The sequence below is a fragment of the Octopus sinensis genome, linkage group LG1 (assembly GCF_006345805.1).
Source record: "Octopus sinensis linkage group LG1, ASM634580v1, whole genome shotgun sequence".
NCBI lineage: Eukaryota > Metazoa > Mollusca > Cephalopoda > Octopoda > Octopodidae > Octopus > Octopus sinensis.
In genome coordinates, this window is record NC_042997.1 from 116606209 (window position 1) to 116628240 (window position 22032).

At 38.1% G+C, this 22032-nt stretch overlaps 1 protein-coding gene across 1 annotated transcript in view; it reads left to right on the forward strand.

Annotated features, from left to right (window-relative positions):
• LOC115214473 (GPN-loop GTPase 1) overlaps positions 1-15458 on the forward strand; it is a 40683-nt gene extending 25225 nt beyond the window's left edge. Inside the window, exons 9-12 of the mRNA XM_029783674.2 lie at positions 6715-6797; positions 10993-11108; positions 13622-13720; positions 15187-15458. Of these exons, the coding sequence (XP_029639534.2) occupies positions 6715-6797; positions 10993-11108; positions 13622-13720; positions 15187-15284 (396 nt within the window). The 3' untranslated portion in view covers positions 15285-15458. The remainder of the gene's footprint in view (positions 1-6714; positions 6798-10992; positions 11109-13621; positions 13721-15186) is intronic.
• The last annotated feature ends 6574 nt before the right edge of the window (positions 15459-22032 follow it).

Sequence of the window (22032 nt, forward strand, 5' to 3'; positions counted from 1 at the left end):
ACTACTACTACTACCACTACTACCAAAACCACCACCACCACTATTTAGTAAAGGCATCGATCATCTGCAGCTAAACTTTAACCTTTCGCTGTATCCTTTTAGTTGAGACCTTTTAAACTAATGCTGGCCTTCATGCTAATTCACTTCCTCTTTTTCTACTCTTTCACGATTGACCCCATTTTTTTTCCCCCTTTAGTATTTTCTGGAGTTACACCACCTATGATATTACCTTATTTTTTCCCCTCTACCTTCCTATGTTGTTCCACCCTCAACTCAACCCTCCCCACCATACTTCACCTTTTAAACTTCATTGTTTCAAAATATCTAGAATAAAATATTTTTTTCTTATTTTTTCCCTTCTTCCCCTAATCTTTCTAATCAACTCACTATTGATTATTTCTAACATTTCCAGGCCCGTTTCAATTATTATTACTTTATCTTATGTCATTTTTTGTAAAAATAACTAGACAAAAAAAGAAAGAAAGAAAAACTACCAATTTTGGTTAAATTTGTATTTTTCTCTAAATTTTAAGAATTCACAAATTAACCTCTAATTTGATAAATAACTACAGTATAATTAAATTTGAACAAAATATTATTGCTTTACTAATCAGAATCATCGGTAAAGCATTCTTTATTAATTCTTTTATCTTTTACTTATTTTAGTCATTTGACTGTGGCCATGTTGGGGCACCATCTTGAAGGTTTTTAATCTTGAACAAACTGACCCTAGCACTTAGCTTTTTTAGACCTAGTACTTATACTGTCGGTCTTTTTTACTAAACTGCTAGGTTACAGGGACATAAATACACCAATATTGGTTGTCAAGTGGTGTTGGGGGATACAAACATAGACACAAAAACACACACACATGGATATATATATGTGGAGGCACATGGCCTAGGGGTTAGAGCAGCAGACTTCTGGTCAAGGGATCGCAGGTTCGAATCTCAGACCGGGTGATATGTGTGTTTATGAGCAAAACACCTCAGCTTCATACGGCTCCAGCAGAAGGTAATGGCGAATTTCTGCTGACTCTTTCACCACAACTTTCTCTCACTCTTTCCTCCTGCATCTAGCAGCTCACCTGCGACAGACTGGTGTCCTGTCCAGGTGGGGAACCTATATGCCAAGGAAACCGGGTTACCGGCCCTTATGAGCCAGGCATGGCTCAAGAAGGAACAAACAATATATATATACATGCACGTACATACATACATACATACAAATCCACGTACAAGGCTTTGGTTGGCCCAAGGCTATAATTGAAGACACTTGCCCATGTGGTTGGGAAGCAAACTTCTTACCACACAGCCACACTTGCGTTTAAATTAAATTTAAATAACTTCACACATTTCACTGAATTTACCTGTTTTTTACAGGTGCCAGCATAGGTGCTTTTTTGTGTAGCACCAGCACCAGTGCTTTTTGTATGGCACCAGCACCAATGCTTTTTATGTGGGACCAGCACTGGTGCTTTTTGTACGGCACCAGCACCAATGCTTTTTATGTGGGACCAGCACTGGTGCTTTTTATGTGGGACCAGCACTGGTGCTTTTTATGTGGGACCAGCACCGGTGCTTTTTGTATGGCACCAGCACAGGTGCTTTTTATGTGGCACCAGCACCAATGCTTTTTATGTGGGACCAGCACAGGTGCTTTTTATGTGGCACCAACATGGATGCTTTTTATATGGCACCAACACAGATGTGTTTTACATACCGCCAGCATCATCATAATAATGATGAGATCAAGAGGCTGAAAATATTTAATACTTATTTCCATATTTTCTAACTTGAAACTAATGTGAGATAAACTTTACCATGGATAGGATGCTACTCTACTACAAGTAACTTTTTTGGGAAGCCAGGAGGCTGCGCCAGGCTCCAGTCTGATCTGGCAGTGTTTCTACAGTTGGATGCCCTTCCTAACGGAGTGGTTGGCGTTAGGAAGGGCATCCAGCCTTAGGAACACTGCCAGATCAGACTGGAGCCTGGTGCAGCCTCCTGGCTTCCCAGACCCCGGTCGAACCATCCAACCCATGCTAACATGGAAAACGGACGTTAAACGATGATGATGGTGGTGGTGGCGGTGGTGGTGTAGTTATTCTCCAACTTCAAAAACAGGAGCATACAGTATTAAATGCCTTATCCAGTCATACACAATACACACATAACTGAAGAGCTGAAACTTAACATCATCTCCTCTTAATTAGCACAATTACATCGTCGTCGTCGTCATTTAACGTCTGCCTTCCATGCTGGTATGGGTGGGACGGTTTCATAAGAGCCAGCCAGGCAGAAGCCTGCATCAGACTTCTGTAACTGTTTGGCAAGGTTTTTACAGCTTCATGCCCTTCCTAACACCAACCCCTCAGCAGAGTGGACTTAGTGCTTTTTATGTGGCACAAGCATAGGCGATGTCAGTTTTGGCAAGGTCTTTACAGCTGGATGCCCTTCCAAATACCAACCACTTTACAGTATGATGAAATCTAATTGGGGAGGGGGTATTAAAAGTATTAAAAGAATTAGATGCAAGCATAGCTGTGTGGTAAGATGGCATGCTGAGATTGAAAAGCAGGAGTGAATTATGCCTACCTAATCGACAAACCCCAAAATTTTTTTGCATTTTATGCATAGTAATTAGAGTAAATAGGTGTGGGAGTGGCTGTGTGGTAAGTAGCTTGCTTACGAACCACATGGTTCCGGGTTCAGTCCCACTGCATGGCACCTTGGGCAAGTGTCTTCTACTATAGCCTCGGGTCAACCAAAGCCTTGTTTGTGGATTTGGTAGATGGAAACTGAAAGAAGTCCATCGTATATCTGTGTATATATATATATATATATAATATATATATATATATATATATATATATATATAATATATATATATATATATATATATATATATATATACATATATATATATATATATATATATAATATATATATATATGTATGTATGTATGTATGTGTGTGTATATGTTTGTGTGTCTGTGTTTGTTCCCCCAACCATCATTTGACAACCGATGCTGGTGTGTTTACGTCCCCGTAACTTAGCGGTTCGGCAAAAGAGACCAATAGAATAAGTACTAGGCTTACAAAGAATAAGTCCTGGGGCCGATTTGCTCGACTAAAGGTGGTGCTCCAGCATGGCCACAGTCATATGACTGAAACAAGTTAAAGAGTAACCTTCATAATTTTATTGAATTAGGTGCATATTTTACCTTAAAAGAAAATATTGTTATCAATCTTTTTTTTTGTTTAAGGTAGGCACTGTCTACCTTGCCTGCCTTGGTGACACATCCCTGCTGTATACCTACTTTTGCACACCTTTTGCTCTGTATAACAAGAGGTAGTGAAGAATTGTCTACATTATTGGATTTTCAGTTGAACTTTGGTACATGTAAAGCAGGTGTACAAAGAATAGTACAAGATATTGGAATTTATTAGTGCCTGAAGAAAATTGCTAAACTTATCTATGCACCACCATGCCGTAATTAATCACTAATATCATTAACCACTAATAACATAATAATCACATTTACTAGTATAAATACACAGATGTACTTACAATAATGATGTACTAATACAAGAGATTCACCAATATAATTATACAGAATTCATCACTCACCTTGCTGATAAATTAAATTACAGGTAATTTAAAATTTCAGGTAAATAAACTAGAAAAAGAAAATGAGAAAAGTTTACTTTGAAAATAAAAATATTTTATAAAAGTAAAATCATCATCATCTTTATCATCACATTCATCATCATCATCATCATCATTATCATCTGCCTGTCTGTTTTCCTTGCTGGTATGGGTTGAGGTTTGGCTAGAGCTGACAAGCTGGAGAGCTTCACTAGGTTCCAGTTGGGTGTTTTTGTATTGTTTCTGTGGCTAGATGCCTTTCCTAATGCCAACCACTTATACAGAATGTACTGGGTGTTTTTTACGTGGCACCAGCACAGATACTTCCTATGTGGCACAGGTACAGATGCTTTTCATGTGACATAGGCACAGATGTGGAGGTGCAATGGCCTAGTGGTTAGGGCAGCAGACTCGCGGTCGGAGGATCGTGGTTTCGATTCCCGGACTGGGCATTGTGTGTATTTATTGAACGAAGACACCTAAAGCTCCACGAGGCTCCGGCAGGGGGTGGTGGCGACCCCTGTTGTACTCTTTCGCCACAACTTTCGCTCACTCTCTCTTCCTGTTTCCTGAGTAACGCTGCGATGGACTGGCGTCTCGTCCAGCTGGGGGGGAACACATGCCACAGAAACCAGGAAACTGGGCCCATGAGCCTGGTTAGGCTTGAAAAGGGTGCATAATAAAAAAAAAGGCACAAATGCTTTTTACATGGCATCAGCACTGACAGGATCACAGAGTAACTTGCAAGACAAAACTTATACACATTAGATAATATTTTTTTTTTTTGTGGAAAGTTGTAAATGCATAAGTCAACCTTGTAGAATGCACATCTAAAAGTTATTTCAAAAGCCTGTCCATTAAGGGCAGGGGTGCTTTCCTTTTATAGTGTATTCTTTGTACAGTCTCTTGTGATTGGCTTTTTTTAAAAAAAAATTTCCTTACCTCTTTCATGGAAATTGGTTGAATTCAGTAGTATATCATTCTATCATATCTCTCTCTCCCTCAACTGCATTGTAATGTCTGTTTTGAAATGCAAATGGTTTTATCACTTTTAACCCTTTCATTACTGTACTTCTGTTGAGATGCTCTGTGTTTCTTTCAATTACTTTAAATATAACAAAGAGTTTAGTAAAATAACTTGGTTATCATTAAGCTAGTGTTAGGAACATAAATTGTGTCTAAGGTTTGGTGGAAGGTTTTAATTCAAAACTTAGGAAAACAAGACATTTGTACTGAGAGCCAAATCTGCTTTCAGCCAGGTTGGTATCTAAAGAGTTAAGAATTGTTTCTCTATTATATATTTTAACCCATTCATTACTGCATTTATTTTAAGATGTTCTGTGTTTCTTTCAATTACTTTAAATATAACAAAGAATTTCGTAAAATAACTTAGTTATCATTCAGCTAGTGTTAGGAAAATATACTGTGACTAAGGATTGGTGGAAGGTTTTAATTCAAGACTTATAGAAAACAAGACATTTGTACTCAGAGCCTGAGCCAGTTTCAGCCTGAAAAAAAGAAAATGTAAAAATGGCATTCACAGTACTCCTATCTAGCAATCAAGTTATTGTCACCACTTATTTATCCAGTCTATTTATCAAGAAATAATTCATTATCTGATTCATCTGATCTACACCATTATCTGTTGGCATCTCTCTACTCTGGCAAGTGTTTATCTTATGAAGTTACTTATTGGGTGGTATTGGATGGATTGGTAATCTAGGAATGTGCATAGTTTTGGGTGGCATTGAGAAACATTAACCCTTTCGTGCCAAAATTTTTCTCGTGATTGAAATTGCCTGAAAATTCACAGATATTTTTATTTTGACCTAAATAACAGCTAAAAAAAAAATTTCATTGGAATCCATTTGATACAAACTGCATATGTGTTAAGAACATGTTTCATTCTTTGATACAGATCATACACAAATGACAATTTGTATCAAGTATTTGTTTTATACCCTTATAAATTAAGGGTCAGATTAAACGGACAATCAGCATGAATGGGTTAACATATTGCTCTGGAAACAACTGAAAATAAGTTTACATGAGCTTGGTTCCTAAACCATATGGTTCCAGGTTCAGTCCCACTGTGTGCCACGTTGGGCAAGTGTCTTCTACTATAGCCTCGGACTGACCAAAGTCTTGTGAGTGGATTTGGTAAATGGAAACTGAAAGAAGTCTATGTGTGTGGGTGTTTTTGTGTTGATGTATGTCCACCACCATCCCTTGACAACAAATGTTGGTGTATTTATGTCCCCATAATTTACTGCTTCAGCAAAAGAGACCAATAGAATAAACACTACACTTTAACCCTTTTGTTACCAACCTGGCTGAAACTGGCTCTGGCTCTGTAGTACAAATGTCTTGTTTTCATAAGTTTTGAATTAAAATCTTCCACCAAACCTTAGTCACAATTTATGTTCCTAACACTAGCTGAATGATAACTAAGTTATTTTACTAAATTCTTTGTTATATTTAAAGTAATTGAAAGAAACACAGAGCTTCTCAAAATAAATACAGTAACGAAAGGGTTAAAATATATGATAGAGAAACGATTCTTAACCATTTCATTAGCAACCCAGCTGAAACCAACTCCGGCTCTGAGTACAAATGTCTTGTTTTCATAAGTTTTGAATTAAAATCTTCTTCCAAACCTTAGTCACAATTTATGTTCCTAACACTAGCTGAATGATAACTAAGTTATTTTACTAAATTCTTTGTTATAGTTAAAGTAATTGAAAGAAACACAGAGCTTCTCAAAATAAATACAGTAATGAAATGGTTAAAAAAGGAATAAGTCCTATTTTTGATTTGTTCGACTAAAACCCTTCAAAGCAGTTGCCCCAGCATGGCCGCAGTCCAATAACTGAAACATGTAAAAGAAAAAAAAAAACGAGTGCTGCAAGTGTGTATGGTCTGGCTTTGCTGATTTGCCATTTGGTTGTAAATTTTGTTCTTGATTATGACCCGAATATTTGAACCCCTAAGCCACATGGTGCCATGTATGTTCCAGTAGTATTTAAAATGTTCTTAACTCGTGTATATTTTAACAAATTTTAGTCTGTCGGGGTGTCGGCCATTACTGGTCAAGGATTTCCTGAATTCCTCAAACTTGTTGATGATGCTACAGAAGAATATAAACAGTAAGTTGTTTCACTTTTCCTTTCTGGTAATTCGTTAATCTGTCTTTGGTTTAATAATTCACAAGATTAACCAGAAATAATGGTTTCTAAATTGGCATGAAGTCAGCAGTTTTGAGATAAGCTGGGGTTAGTTAATACCACTGACCCTAGTACTTGACTGCTATTTTATTATATTGGCCCTGGAAGAATTAAAAACAAATTTTCCCTCAGTTGGATTTGAAACCAGAATGTAAAGAGCCAGCAGAAAGACTCATAGCATTTTGTCTGAGTTGCTAACAATTTGGTCAGGTTGCTACCCTGGATTAACAAGAAAATGGTAAGAATAATAATTCTTTCTACTGTAGGCACCAGGCATGACATTTTTTGAGGGGAGGGATCTAGTTAATTTTGATATCAACCCGGCTGAAACGGGCTGTGGCTCTGTAGTACAAATATCTTGTTTTCATAAGTTTTGAATTAAAATCTTCCACTAAACCTTTGTCACAATTTATGTTCCTAACACTAGCTGAATGAAAACTAAGTTATTTTACTAAATTCTTTGTTATTTTAAAAATTAATTGAAAAAACGCAGGGCATCTCAATAGAATTACGGTAACAATGGAAAACCATATACTCAAAAAAAGGAAATAAGAATAATGATAATAGACATGACAGAGTTGAGACCTATATACACTGGAACAGAAAAAAGATGGTATAGGCATACACCAGAAAAGGTCACAGAAAATGAGAAAGCAACCATACTATAGGATATGCCAATACACACAGATAGAGAAATTAAGGCCAATAGGCCAGATATAGTTGTCAGAGATCATGAAGGAAAAAAATGCTTTCTAAACGATGTATCAATACCAACAGATGACAACATTTCTCTAAAAGAAATGGAGAAAGTTTCAAAATACAAAGACCTGGAAATAGAGATAACTCGAATATGGAGTCTAAGACAAACAATTCCTATCGAAATAGGCATGTTAGGTATGATTAAAAAATATTCAGACAAATACATAACAAAAACACCAGGACTTACAAGTATATATAACATAGAGAAAATAGCACTACTAGGCACCACACACATTCTATGTAAAACACTTTCAGTACAGTAACAATAAGAGCATCATAACAAACCACAGCACATACCTAAGGCACACAGAGCTGTACTCGGTAGTGCAGTGAAAGCATGTGATAAAAATAAGACTACTCAATAATAATAATAATAATAATAATAATAATAATAATGATGATAATAATAATTAGGTGTGAAGCAATTGTTTTGTTAAAGACATACAAGTATATCTCTTTCTTTTATCTCTTTTCTCTTTTACTTGTTTCAGTCATTTGACTGCGGCCATGCTGGAGCACCGCCTTTAGTCGAGCAAATCGACCCCAGGACTTATTCTTTGTAAGCCCAGTACTTATTCTATCGGTCTCTTTTGCCGAACTGCTAAGTGACGGGGACGTAAACACACCAGCATCGGTTGTCAAGCAATGCTAGAGGGACAAACACAGACACACAAACATATACATACATACATACATATACATATATACGACAGGCTTCTTTCAGTTTCCGTCTACCAAATCCACTCACAAGGCATTGGTTGGCCCGAGGCTATAGCAGAAGACACTTGCCCAAGATGTCACGCAGTGGGACTGAACCCGGAACCATGTGGCTGGTTAGCAAGCTACTTACCACACAGCCACTCCTGCACCTATGTTATTTCTTTTTTATTACAACCAATTACTTATGTTTAATGAACTGTGGTTCACCTTTGAAAAAGTTGTTAATTATGTATGAAATAAGTTTCATGTAAAGCAAAGTATAAAAGTTGGAAATGGAGTTTGATAGAGTCCTATGAGGATAGGGGAAAAAAACCATCTGTAGAAAATGTCAGAGGTTGCCATGGGAGAGTTAAATAACATATCGTCTGTTGTTGTTATTGTATCGATGCAGTGGTTATCACAAGGTTTTGGGGTCAATCCTACTGCATGGCACTTCAGAAATTCCAGGTTGGTGTCCAGTGTGCTGGATGACCATTGTGATTGAGGCACCCCTTAGCTTTTGTTAAAGCATGCGTCCAGAACCCACTTCAAACTCAGGCTGTGTCTGCTCCGATAATTGGTGGTGACTTGGTCAGCTAATCCTCTGCGACGGTTGACAATCAATGGCAAGATGAGCTGCTGTGGATGACACTATCACAAAATGTGGCGCTGGAGTGGCTGTGTGGTAAGTAGCTTGCTTACCAACCACATGGTTCTGCGTTCATTCCCACTTCGTGGCACCTGGGCAAGTGTCTTTTACTATAGCCTCGGGCTGACCAAAGCCTTATGAGTGGATTTGGTAGACAGAAACTGAAAGAAGCCCGTTGTATATATTGCATATATATATATAATCTTCATCATCATAATCGTTTAATATCCGCTTTCCATGCTAGCATGGGTTGGACGATTTTGACTGAGGGCTGGCGAACCAGATGGCTGAACCAGGCTCCAATCTTGATCTGGCAGAGTTTCTACAGCTGGACACCCTTCCTAACGCCAGAAATATATATATGTACCCATAACACCTATCTTCATCATCATCATCATCGTTTAGCGTCCGTTTTCCATGCTAGCATCGGTTGGACGGTTCTACTGGGGTCTGTGAAGCCAGAAGGCTTACTTTGTATATATGTATATATATATATATATATGTGTGTGTGTGTGTGTGCGTGTGTGCATGTTTGTGTGTCTGTGTTCCCTCCAAATCGCTTGCCAACCGATGGTAGTGTGTTTAAGTTCCTGTAACCTAGTGTTTCAGCAAAAGAGACCGAGAATAAGTACTAGGCTTACAAAGAATAAGTCCTGGGGGTCGATTTGCTCAGCTAAAGGCTGTGCTCCAGCATGGCCACAGTCATATGACTGAAACCAGTAAGAGAGTATGTGATCGGCGACCACAGGTGAATATGTATTGCCACTGAAACTATACCTCAACAGTGAATGACAGCTTCAGCTGGACGTGGTCAGCAGTCATCAGGGACATGGTGAACTTGTTGGTCACTGTTGGCTCCACTAACCCCAAGTACAAGTACATATATGGCATCTCTGCTATGTGTCTTTACCATAACCTCGGGTTTATCCAAGTCTTGATCATCATCATCATTATCATTTAACGTCCGCTTTCCATCCTAGCATGGGTTGGACGATTTTGACTGAGGGCTGGCGAACCAGATGGCTCCACCAGGCTCCAATCTTGATCTGGCAAAGTTTCTACAGCTGGATGCCCTTCCTAACATCAACCACTCCAAGAGTGTAGTGGGTGCTTTTCACGTGCCACCGGCACGGGTGCCAGTGAGGTGGTACTGGTAACGACCTCGCTCGAATCTTTTTACACATGCCACCAGCACAGGTGCCAGTAAGGCAATGCTGGTAATGATCACACTCGAATGGTGCCTTTTACATGCCACCGGCACAGAAGCCAGTTAGTCGCTCTGGCAATGTAAGTAAAATTTGGGTAGATGGAAACTGTGTGGAAGCCTATCAGATAGACTGTAGCTGTAATTCAAAGGTCCTGCCTTGTCACATATCGTCTCATTCTAATATGGTTTAGGGATTATATTAAGGGGTTGATGGGTTTGTGGAGTACTCAGCCACTTACACATTAATTGAATGTGTTGGATGTAGATTTCTTTTGTTCCATTTTACTTGTTTCAGTCATTGGACTGTGACCATGCTGGAGCACACTCTTAATAGGTTTAGTTGATAAAATTGACCATCAATACTTCTTTTAAGCCTAGTATTTATTTTGACAGTCTATTTCTGTTGAACTGCTAAGTTGCAGGGATGTAAGTAAACCATAACCAGTTGTAAATTGGTGAATAATCTGAAAGACACACACCCATGTGCACATACACGTACTGACACACACACATGCACACACACACATACACACGCTCACACACACTTGTTTGGGCTTCCATACAGTTTCTATCTATTGAATTCACTCACAAGGTATTGGTTAGCTGAGGGCTACAGTGTAAGACATTTGCTCGAGCTGCTGTCTAGTGAGACTGAACCCAAAACCGCTGGGTTGCAAAGTGAGCTTTTTAAACCCCTCAGCCATGAATGCTCGCTCCTGTTTGGAAATGATGGACAATCCATCGTTGCTGACCACCACCATTAAACTTCTCAAAGCCCACTGGTAAATCGCTTTCTTTTGCAGAGAATATCTGCCAATGTATGATAAATTACAGAAAGAAAATGAAGCCCGGATAGAAAAAGAAAAAGAGAAACAACTGCAAAGAGTGAAAGATGACATGGCTACGGAGGATATCAAAGGTAAGAGTCTGTGTGTCTGTGATGCTTTTGGTCCTTTTCTGTTTTGTTTTTTGCTTCTTGCAAATTTTGTAATTTTTTGTTTGGCTGGCAAAAATCAAATTTTATCATAGTTTTATCAAATAGATCATCATCATCATCATTGTCATTTCATCATCACCATCATCTTCAACATTGTCATCATCATCATCATCATTGTCACCTTCATCATCATCATCACCATCAACTGTCATCATCATCACCATCATCATCACCACCATCATCATCATCATAACCGTCATCATCACCATCATCACCACCATCACCACAATCATCACCACCATCACCATTATCATCACCATCGTTGCCATCAAGATGGCAGTGATGGGGTGCCAGAGAACCCTCAAGGTACAAGGAGGTGAGCCTATGTGAGGGTACAGAGTGGATGAGGAGTGGGTGGGGGGTTATTTGTTTCATAAGAGTGTGAGGGGAGAGTGACGGGTGATTAGAGATGGGGGTGGAAGTGATGTAGTGAATGATGTACGAGGGTGAATGTGTTGTTGATGGGGGTGGGGATATCAGTATGGAAATGGGGTAGGTGTGAGGGGTAAAAATGGCTCAGGAAGTAGGTGGATGATGTGTAGGGTGTGTGGGGAGGGAGATGTAGACGTACATAAGGGTAGCTGTAGGGAGTGGAACAGGATGGCAGAAATGAGAGCACAGTTTTTAAATCTTGGTTGCGTGTGTGTGTGTGTGTGTTTGTTTGTGTGTATGTGTGTGTGTGAATATATGTGTATATGCTGTGCTTGAGAAGACTCGCCAAGTCTAGTCGTGATCATTGCTGGTGTCATATAAATGGCACCCATGCCAGTGGCACATAAAAAGCTCCCATTACACTCTGGGAGTGGTCGGTGTTAGGAAGGGCACTCAGCCATAGCAAAATCCAAGCCAAATCAGATTTGGATCTGGTACAGCCCTCTGACTTACCAATTCCAGTCAAACCGTCTAACCCTTACCAGCATGGAAAGCGGACATTAAATGACGATGATGATGTCCTTGCCTTGAGATCGTGTGATAATTGTAAATGTGTGTCATTGTCAAAGAAGGCGTATCATTAATTTTCAACCTTTGGTGAAAACATCTTCAGTCCAGTTATATATTTAAGAGATGAGGAATTATGTACTTACCAACCACATGGTTCCGGGTTCATTCCCACTGCGTCGCACCTTGGGCAAGTGTCTTCTACTATAGCCTCGGGCTAACCAAAGCCTTGTGAGTGGATTTGGTAGACGGAAACTGAAAGAAACCTGTCGTATATATGTATGTGTGTGTATATGTTTCTGTGTCTGTGTTTGTCCCCCCAACATCGCTTGACAACTGATGCTGGTGTGTTTATGTCCCCGTAACTTAGTGGTTCAGCAAAAGAGACTGATAGAATAAGTACTAGGCTTACAAAGAATAATTCCTGGGGTAGATTTGCTTGAATGAAGGTGGTGCTCCAGCATGGCCACAGTCAAATGACTGAAACAAGTAAAAGAGAGTATTATTTACATTTGACAGATATTTGTCCTCATCTTGTTTGCTGTTAACACACCGTTTTGGCTGATATACCCTCCGGCCTTCACCAGCTTCGAAATTTCCTCAAGGCACCTGATGAAGGCTGGAGGGTATATCAGCTGAAACATTGTGTTAACAACAAACAAGATGAGGAGAAATATCCATCAAATGTAAATAATGTAAATAACATCTTCAGTGATAGGAAAATATTAGCTTGCTTAAGAACACTTGAGGGTTGGTAACAAGAAGGGCACCCAGCTACAGAAAATCTGCCTTAACGAATTCCATTTGAGCCATGGGGGATAAAAAAATGTTAAAACAATGATGGTGATGATGATGGTGGTGGTGGTGATGATGGTTATGATGATGACGACGATGATGATGATGATTATGATTGGCAGTGATGGTGATGATGGTAGGAGTGGCTGTGTGGTAAGTAGCTTGCTTACCAACCACATGGTTCTGGGTTCATTCCTACTGCATGGCACCTTGGGCAAGTGTCTTCTACTATAGCCTCGGGCCGACCAAAGCCTTGTGAGTGGATTTGGTTGATGGAAACTGAAAGAAGCTGTCGTATGTGTGTGTGTGTGCCCTTGTCTAGATATCACATGTTGATTGTAAATGATGATCATCATCATCTTATCATACAAGTGATGTTGTTTCCCTTCTTCCATGAATAACATGTCCAGCTGCTGGAAAATATTATCTTGCATGGGAACAGTTGAGGGTTGGCAGCTGGAAGGGCATCCAGCCTTAGAGAATCTGTCTCAACAAATTCCATCTGACTAATGCAAGTATTAAATAAAGATGATGATTCTTCCATCTTTTAATATTGGCACAGTCTGATTTGAGGATGACTTGGCTGCTGTTTCTTGCAAATTAAGTGACCACATAGTGGCCTCTTCATCAGCCCATTTTAAAGTGTTGTTTTATCCAGATGTAACAGATGAAATCATTTACATTATGTTTGTCTTTTGCAGAAACATTTGGTAAACCTTACCCAGGGATTGCAATCACCCCAGGGGTTGTGGAAAGTGACAGTGATGAAGATTATACCGGAGATCCTGATGATTTTATTGGTAATCTTATATCTTTCGTTTGTTTCAGTCAGTAGACCACAGCCATGCTGCAGCACCACCTTGAACAATTTTAGTCAAACAAATCAATCCCAATGTTTATTATTTACTTTTTTTTAAAGCTGGGTACTTATTTTATCAGTCTCTTTTGTTGAACTACTAAGTTACAGGGACATAAACACACCAACACTGGTTGTCAAGCAATGGTTGGGAACAAAACACAAACACACACACACACATACACACACGCATGCACACACACACATACACATACACAGAGTTGGCCAAAAGTCACCCGACAGTAAATCAAAATTCCATAAATAATGTCTGTAATTCTGTATTGACTCGAATGGAAAAATGTGTCGCTCAAGAAGGAATTCAGTTTGAACAATTTTCACGATTTTTAACATTTAGATGATTTTATTAAATTCATTCACTTGTTAAACATAAATAAATCTTGGAATTTAAATGGTTTTGATTTACTGTCAGGTGACTTTTGGCCAACCCTGTATATAAAATCACAAATGACAGAGAAATAGTTTGATGAAATTTTATTGAACAGTAAGAAAATTCTAATTTCACAAGATCTTTCCAGGATCTTCCATATGTGTATCACTGCACATCTTTCTCATTTTCTCTCCAGGGAGTAGAGCTTGAGTCTTTTGTGGCCCCTCCCAGTAGTTCTTCTGTTCCACTGAGTCAATCTTCTTTGTGTAGTGGTGCCGGGTTGCCTCAAGTTCCGCCACATACTTACAAACATGATAAAAGCTCTTATACGTGAGAATATGTATTTTATTTAATTGGCAGAAGTTACAGAGTGACTCAAGAGCTAAGTGCTTCATGCATTAGCACTTACCAAACTTCTGCGTGTGTATGTGTGTCACAAATTCGGTTAATGTGTTCAGGTGCTGGGCTACTGCTTATTAATTCGAATGGTAAATCTATTAGTCTGTTCTTTTGAACTTGCAGACTGGACCTGGTTTTCTCTTAAAGTTTGTTCTACAAACTTTTTTGTTTGTCATAACCCTTCGTTACTGTTTTTGAGATGTTCTGTGTTTCTTTTAATTACTTTAAATATAACAAAGAATTTAGTAAAATAACTTAGTTATCATTCAATTAGTGTTAGGAACATAAATTGTGACTAAGGTTTGGTGGAAGAATTTAATTCAAAACTTATGGAAACAAGACATTTGTACTACAGAGCCAGTTTCAGCCAGGTTGGTAATGAAAGGGTTAACATTTTACGGTGTATGTCACCTGGGTTCTGTTGTTGGTGCCGCCTTCCAAAACTCAGACATTCTTAATCTATACACATCTACAACTCTTAAAACCTTCATTAATCTTACTTATATACGACTGAACATTACTAATCTGTAAAAGCCCCCCCCCCCTCCTCGCTCCTTAATTTGTATAGTCTGAGATTTCTCTTTAGACAAATCAATTGAATTCTTTATTGTTTTACTTTACAGATGATGAAGAGCACCGAGAGAGGGAGTCATTCCAACGCTTTTTGGAGAGACATCGAGAGAAACAAATTGAGAAAGTCAAAAGCCAAAACAACAGTTGATGGTCTCTTTATGGTTTTCATAAAACAGTTTTATTGGATTTTGTATTAAAAAGCTTCATTTGATCAAATTGTGTTGCTATACTTGTGGAAAAAGTGAGTTTAGCAACTGCAAAGTAGAAGTTTGGGGCTTTTAATATTTCTGTAAATAAAAGTATTCCATTTTTTTCTATTTTGGAAATGGTATTCTTTCATTAAGTAACTTGATCTGAGGGTTTGCATTGAGACTGAAGCAATTACATAGAGATTTAAAGTGGGTCTTCCACTCTGTCATGAAACTGCACCAATGACTAGATTACAGTTTATCATCATCATCATCATCGTTTTAATATCCACTTTTCTATGCTTGCATGGGTTGGATGGTGTTTATTGGAATTGATTTTCCACAGCCAGGTACCTTTTCTGTTTCCTAGCAAAGTAATATTTCTCCATCGCCAGACATGTTTTTGTAGAATATTGGAAGTCAATGACACTCATTTACAAGTGTCATGCAATATCAAAACAACGGGGACATAAACACACTCACACACATATACATACATTCATTCATGCAGGTATATATGTTCAAGTGTGCGTGCACACACACAAGACTCTTGGGTTAAGAGATATAATACTTCGCCTAATTTAAAGGCATCAGAGATACTCTTAAAAGATCAGATTTAGTTATCCTCTCATTAAACCTGGTCCAAAATGTTTTATATTTAAGAAAATATAACTTTTCTATAATGAAAAGCTGTTTCTTAAAAAAGCAAAAATAAATTTTCTCTTCTTGGAGAATGAAACACAGCAATTATTCCTCAAGCTCTAATTTTAGTTTAGTCATAACTCCTAACTTATTTTATTGGGTTGGTGCATAATTATTGCGGCTTTTTTTCAACAAATTTTATTCCAATCAGGAATCCAATGTGGATTTCGTCTACAGAAACTGAAGGAGGCCCATTGTGTGTGTGTTCATATATCACGGTATCGACCAGACTATTGAATGTTGTTATACATCGCTGGTCACAATGCGCTTCACATTGTTTTAGCTTTCAAATGATGACTAGGTGAGCGGATCAACAGTCCCTCTGATTGGAAGGCCATCACAGGGTGGCCCATTTACAGATCGATAAAATAAGTACTAGGCTTACAAAAAATAAGTCCTGGGGTTGATTTGTTCGACTATAGGCGGTGCTCCAGCATGGCCACAGCCAGATAACTGAAACAAGTAGACAAACAGACAAAGACGAGTGATTACAATACCCTGCTTTCACTTACGCGCGTGGAGTAATAATAAGGAGTAATAATAATTCATGTGCAACAAAATTCGTCGGGAAAAGGGCAAAAGAAAGGACAGAAAGTGGGGCATAAGTCAGGTAAAAGAAGACTGCAATGAAAGAATTACATGCACTGTACACAGGAAAAGAAAGACTGGCACACACCGGCACTCTGTCGGTTACGATGACGAGGTTCCAGTTAATTCGATCAACGGAAGAACCTGTTCGTGAAAGTAACGTGCAAGTGGCTGAAGAACTCCACAGACACGCGTAACTCTTAACATGGTACTCAGGGAGATTAAGCGTGGTATAGAATGCGACACGGCTGGCCCCTTGAATAACAGGTACGACTCATTTTTGCCAACCGAGTGGATTAGAGCAACGGGAAATAAAGTGTCTTGTCCAAGGATACAACGCACCGGCGGGTATCGAACTCAGGACTCTACGATGGTGAGTTGAATACCATAAGTACTAAGCCAAGTGCCTTCATTACACACATGGGCGCGCGCGTACGCACCCAGTGAAAGACAGGCAAGTGAACACAAGAACCACAAAAAGAAAAGGGTGGACAAGCATGCTAAGAGCAGTGATGGTGAATTTCGGAAAGCGTGGAATTTTCAGGAAGTTGTGTCCTGATAGTTGACAACTGATGTGGGTATATATACGCCGGGCTTCTTTCAGTTTCCGTTTATCAAATCCACTCACAAGGCTTTGGTTAGCCCGAGGCTATAGAAGAAGACACTTGCCCAAGGTGCCACGCAACCATGTGGTTGTATAGTATTAAGTTAATGTATAAATTACCTATAAATTTTTGGCACTACTTAAGAAGAGTGGTCCCGGTGCGCGCAGTCGCGTACTTGCGCATACGCGCTAGCTAGTTGTGACTAGTCGATCCTACAAACGACTACCTAGCAAAGTAAATAAAACACAAAATAAATAATTTTTTACACAAAGTAAATGATTTTTTTAAAACAAAGTAAATAAAACAAAAACACAAAGGATCGACCAGTCACTAGCTAGCGCGAGTGCGCGCACCGGGACCACTCTTCTTAAGTAGTACCAACATTTTTATAGCATGCTGACTACCTGATAAAAATCATTAATCCTTATATTCCATTACGAATTAAATAAGATATATTCTGTTGTGTCTGGGGAGAGTCATTTTCTTTTTGTGCCTTATAATCTAACGCACACACCAGTAAAATTTCCACTTTTTTCTTATTTTTAGTTTCCTAAAATTGCGTCTTGCAACCTATTCAATAGTCTTGACTGTCCGTTATTTACACTGCATTCCTTTGTGCGCATGTGTGTGGGTCAGTGTGTGTGTGTGTGTCTATGCATGCATGTACGTATGTATGTGTGTGTGTGTGGGTATATATGTATGTATGTATGTAGTGTATGTATACATGTGTATGTATGCATATATATTGAGAGGCAGTAAATGATATGAAGTCGAAAGAAAGAATACCATTGGTTAAAATTCGAATTATTAAACAACGTTAAACTTAGAAATTACAATTCCGCTTTCATTTTGGTTTACAATTATGTTTTCTTTTGATACATTCTACCAGTATACGAAGTTTCAAATTGTTTAGTCAACTCGGAAAATCTGGCCTTCAAAATGAAAAGATCCTATATGTATGTATGTGTGTGTGTGAGCGTGTGTTTGTATATGTATGCACCTCTGTCTCCTTGTGTGTGCATGTCTGTGTGTATGTGTGTGTATGTTTTGCAACTATGCACCATGTTTGTATGTATGGATGTGCATCTCTATATGTGTGGACACATGTCTCCATATGCGTCCTTGTGTGGAGACATGTCCACACAAGGAGATGCACATCCATACATACAAACATGATACATAGTTGCAAAACACATACACACACAGATATGCACACACAAGGAGGCAGAGGTGCATACATATACAAACACACGCTCACAAACACACACATACATACATATGTATACACACATATATACATACATACACATGCAAACATACATACACACATACATACATACATGCATGCATAGACACACACACTGACCCACACACATGCGCACAAACAAACAAAAAGGAACGCAGTGTAAATAACGGACAGAGTCAAGACTATTGAAAAAGTTGCAAGACGCAACGAAAATTTTAGGAAAATAAAAATAAGAAATGAGTGGAAATTTTACCGATGAGTGTGTTGAATTATAAGGCACAAAAAGAAAATGACTCTCCCCAGACACAACAGAATATGCTTCAACACACGAACTCACATAAAGAATCTTGCCAACCAAATCCATAAACGAAAAATAAAATATCTATATATATAAAGCTGAAGTTGTCTGTGTGTGTGTGTGTGGCAGGTTTGGTAGCCTTCAACTAACACTATCTCCTCCGAGACCTGGCGGCGCAAGTTGACCAAAATTGAGAGTATGATAGAAGGCTTGCTCTTCCTTCCGTAGAAGAAAAAATTCAAATCGGACTATGTCAAGACCAAAAATTATTTACATCAAAAAGGTGCTTTTTTTTTCTATGAAAATTCCAATTTTTTACGATTTTTTGACTGCCGTGTCGCCATTTTTCGGTGTATTTCAACCAGAAAACTGTTCACTTAAAGAGAATAACAAGCTACATAATTCAAAATTTTTACTTTTCAAAAATTTCCAATTTCTAAAGGGTCGAAAAGAAAACAAACCCGAGCAACGCCGGGTTATACTGCTAGTAATTATATATTATTAAAAAAATATATTAAAATATTGTTGAAATATTTTGATTATTGTAAAAGTAAAAACAATTTATTGCATATAAATTTAAACAAAATCTTATTTGAACCCTCAAGGGCCACATGGACTCCAATTGAGAACCACTGCACAAGACAAAGGGTGAAATGATCGAAAGAGTGTGTCTGTGCATGACTACAAGTTCACCGAAAGCAATTACCAAATCATCCTTGATTGCGGGCGACAGCCGTAGTTTAGATGTATCTGGAGGAAAAATAGACGGTATAGTCACGGTTGGAATATTCTTGATAATTAAGGGCCGATTTGGAACTAATCAAGAACGTCTATTTTTACATATGGAATCTATTAGAAACTTTACCCTGAGACAGGCTACGGACATTAATGACCAACATAGCCAGTGGCTGGACAGTAAGTAGTGAAGCGCAAAACTCAGCAGTGAACATAACTAATTTATCTTCTTCACCTTCCGACGAAAGTAAAAGCTTTTGATGTTGTTAAGTCAGACGATGATATTCTACTCTCTCTCATATTGCCTGAAATCAGCGATTAAATCAGATTTAAACACTAACAAGGCAGATCAACAAACTTGCTTTATGTCATTTTCTCAATTACGATCTATGATTTTACAGTAATCTAATGCAAAGCAGAGATTCAGCTAATGAACGTGTAATAATAGACTGGAAAACACTTTTAAGTCTTTCGTCATTTGCCCTCGAAACTTATTAAATATTTATCTGCTTGGATATTCTTAACACAATGTCTTACTCAAATTCGCATCACATGCAGTTCTTTGACATTCTGTATGTCAACCGCCAGTACGTATTATGGTGATTAGAAAAGCTACATCTTTAAGAAGAGAAAAGGAAAAAATACCGACATAGGCGCATTCGTGGCTGTGTAATAAGAAGTTTGATTCCCAACCACATGGTTCCGGGTTCAGTCTCACTGTGTGGCACCTTAGGAAAAGGACTTCTACTATAGTATCGGGCTAATCAGAGCCCTGTGAGTGGATGGGGTAGACGGAAACTGAAAGAAACCCATAGTGCATATATATATATATATATATATATATATATATATATACTAGCAGTATCGCCCGGCGTTGCTCGGGTTTGTAAGGGAAATAACTATAAAGCATTTTTAGAGAGTTATAGCCAAAAAATAGCAATATATATATATATAAATATCGTGTACATTAGAACACATTTAGAGGCTTAAATGTACACGATATTTTATATGAATAATATATAGTCTATTGACTAAATTTTTTTGTGCTAGGCCACTGGTAATAATAATTTCTATAATTCTTATTACATTAATATTATATATATATATACACAATATATACAATGTGTGTTTCTCACCCACCACCGCTTGACAACCGATGTTTGGTGTATTTATGTCCCTGTAACTTGACGGTTCAGCAAAAGAGAGCCGATAGAATAAATACCAAGCTTAAAAACAAAAAATAAAACGTGCTGCGATCGATTCGTTCGACTAAAATTCTTCAAGGTGGTGTGCCCCAGCATGGCCGCCGTCTAACGACGGAAACAAAAGACAAATAAAACTATAAACACAAATAAATATAATGACTGGGTGGATTGCCTGTTGATTTTGATTTGCTATTGTTTAAATCCGTTTAATCGATATTTCAGAGAGGGCGGTTATTGAATAGAATTAATAGCGATGATGTCTAGACAATAATAATAATAATAACAATAATAACAATAATAATAACAATAATAATAATAACAATAATAATAATAATAATAATAATAATAATAACAATAATAATAATAATAATAATAATAATAACAATAATAATAATAACAATAATGATAATAATAATAACAATAATGATAGTAATAATAATGATGATGATGATAATAATAACAATAATAATAATGATAATAATAACAACAATAACAACAACGACGACGACTATTATTATTGTCATCGTTATGAAAGCTTTCACTTTTGTTGGGTGGGTAAAGGTGGATGGATGGTGGTGAATTAATTGTGATTGCTTTGGCAACGTTTGAAAGTTCACTTTTCGACAGTTTTTGATCAAACTTAAAATAGCATCAAAACACAGCGTTTAAGTTTTATGGTTTTATAACCTTTTTTAATGAACAAAACATATTAGAACAGTTTATGTATAATGTTTGAGGTTAGTAAAGTTGTTTTACTTTATAGCAACATCAAAAAGAAAAATAAGCTTGACTTTTTTTCTCTGTTTTGCAGTCGTTTGATGCGGCCATGCTGGAGCACCGCCTTAAAGGTTATTTTTCTTTTTTGTTTTTTTTTAGTCGAAGAAATCGACCCTAGGACTTATTCTTTGTAAGCCAATACTTATGCCGTCGGTCTCTTTTTGCCGAACCGCTGGATTACGTGGACATAAACACACCAGCATCGACTGTCAAGCGATGGCGGTGGGACACGCACACACACACACACACACATACGACGGGCTTCTTTCAGTTTTCTTTTTTCTTTATTGCCCACAGGGGGCTAAACATAGAGGGGACAAACAAGGACAGACAAACGGATTAAGTCGATTACATCGGCCCCTGTGCGTAACTGGTACTTATTTAATTAACTCCGAAAGGATGAAAGGCAAAGTCGACCTCGGCGGAATTTGAACTCAGAACGTAAAGACAGACGAAGTACTGCTAAGCATTTCGCCTGGTGTGCTAACGTTTCTGCCAGCTCAGTTTCCGTCTACCAAATCCACTCACAAGGCTTTGGTCGGCCCGATATTA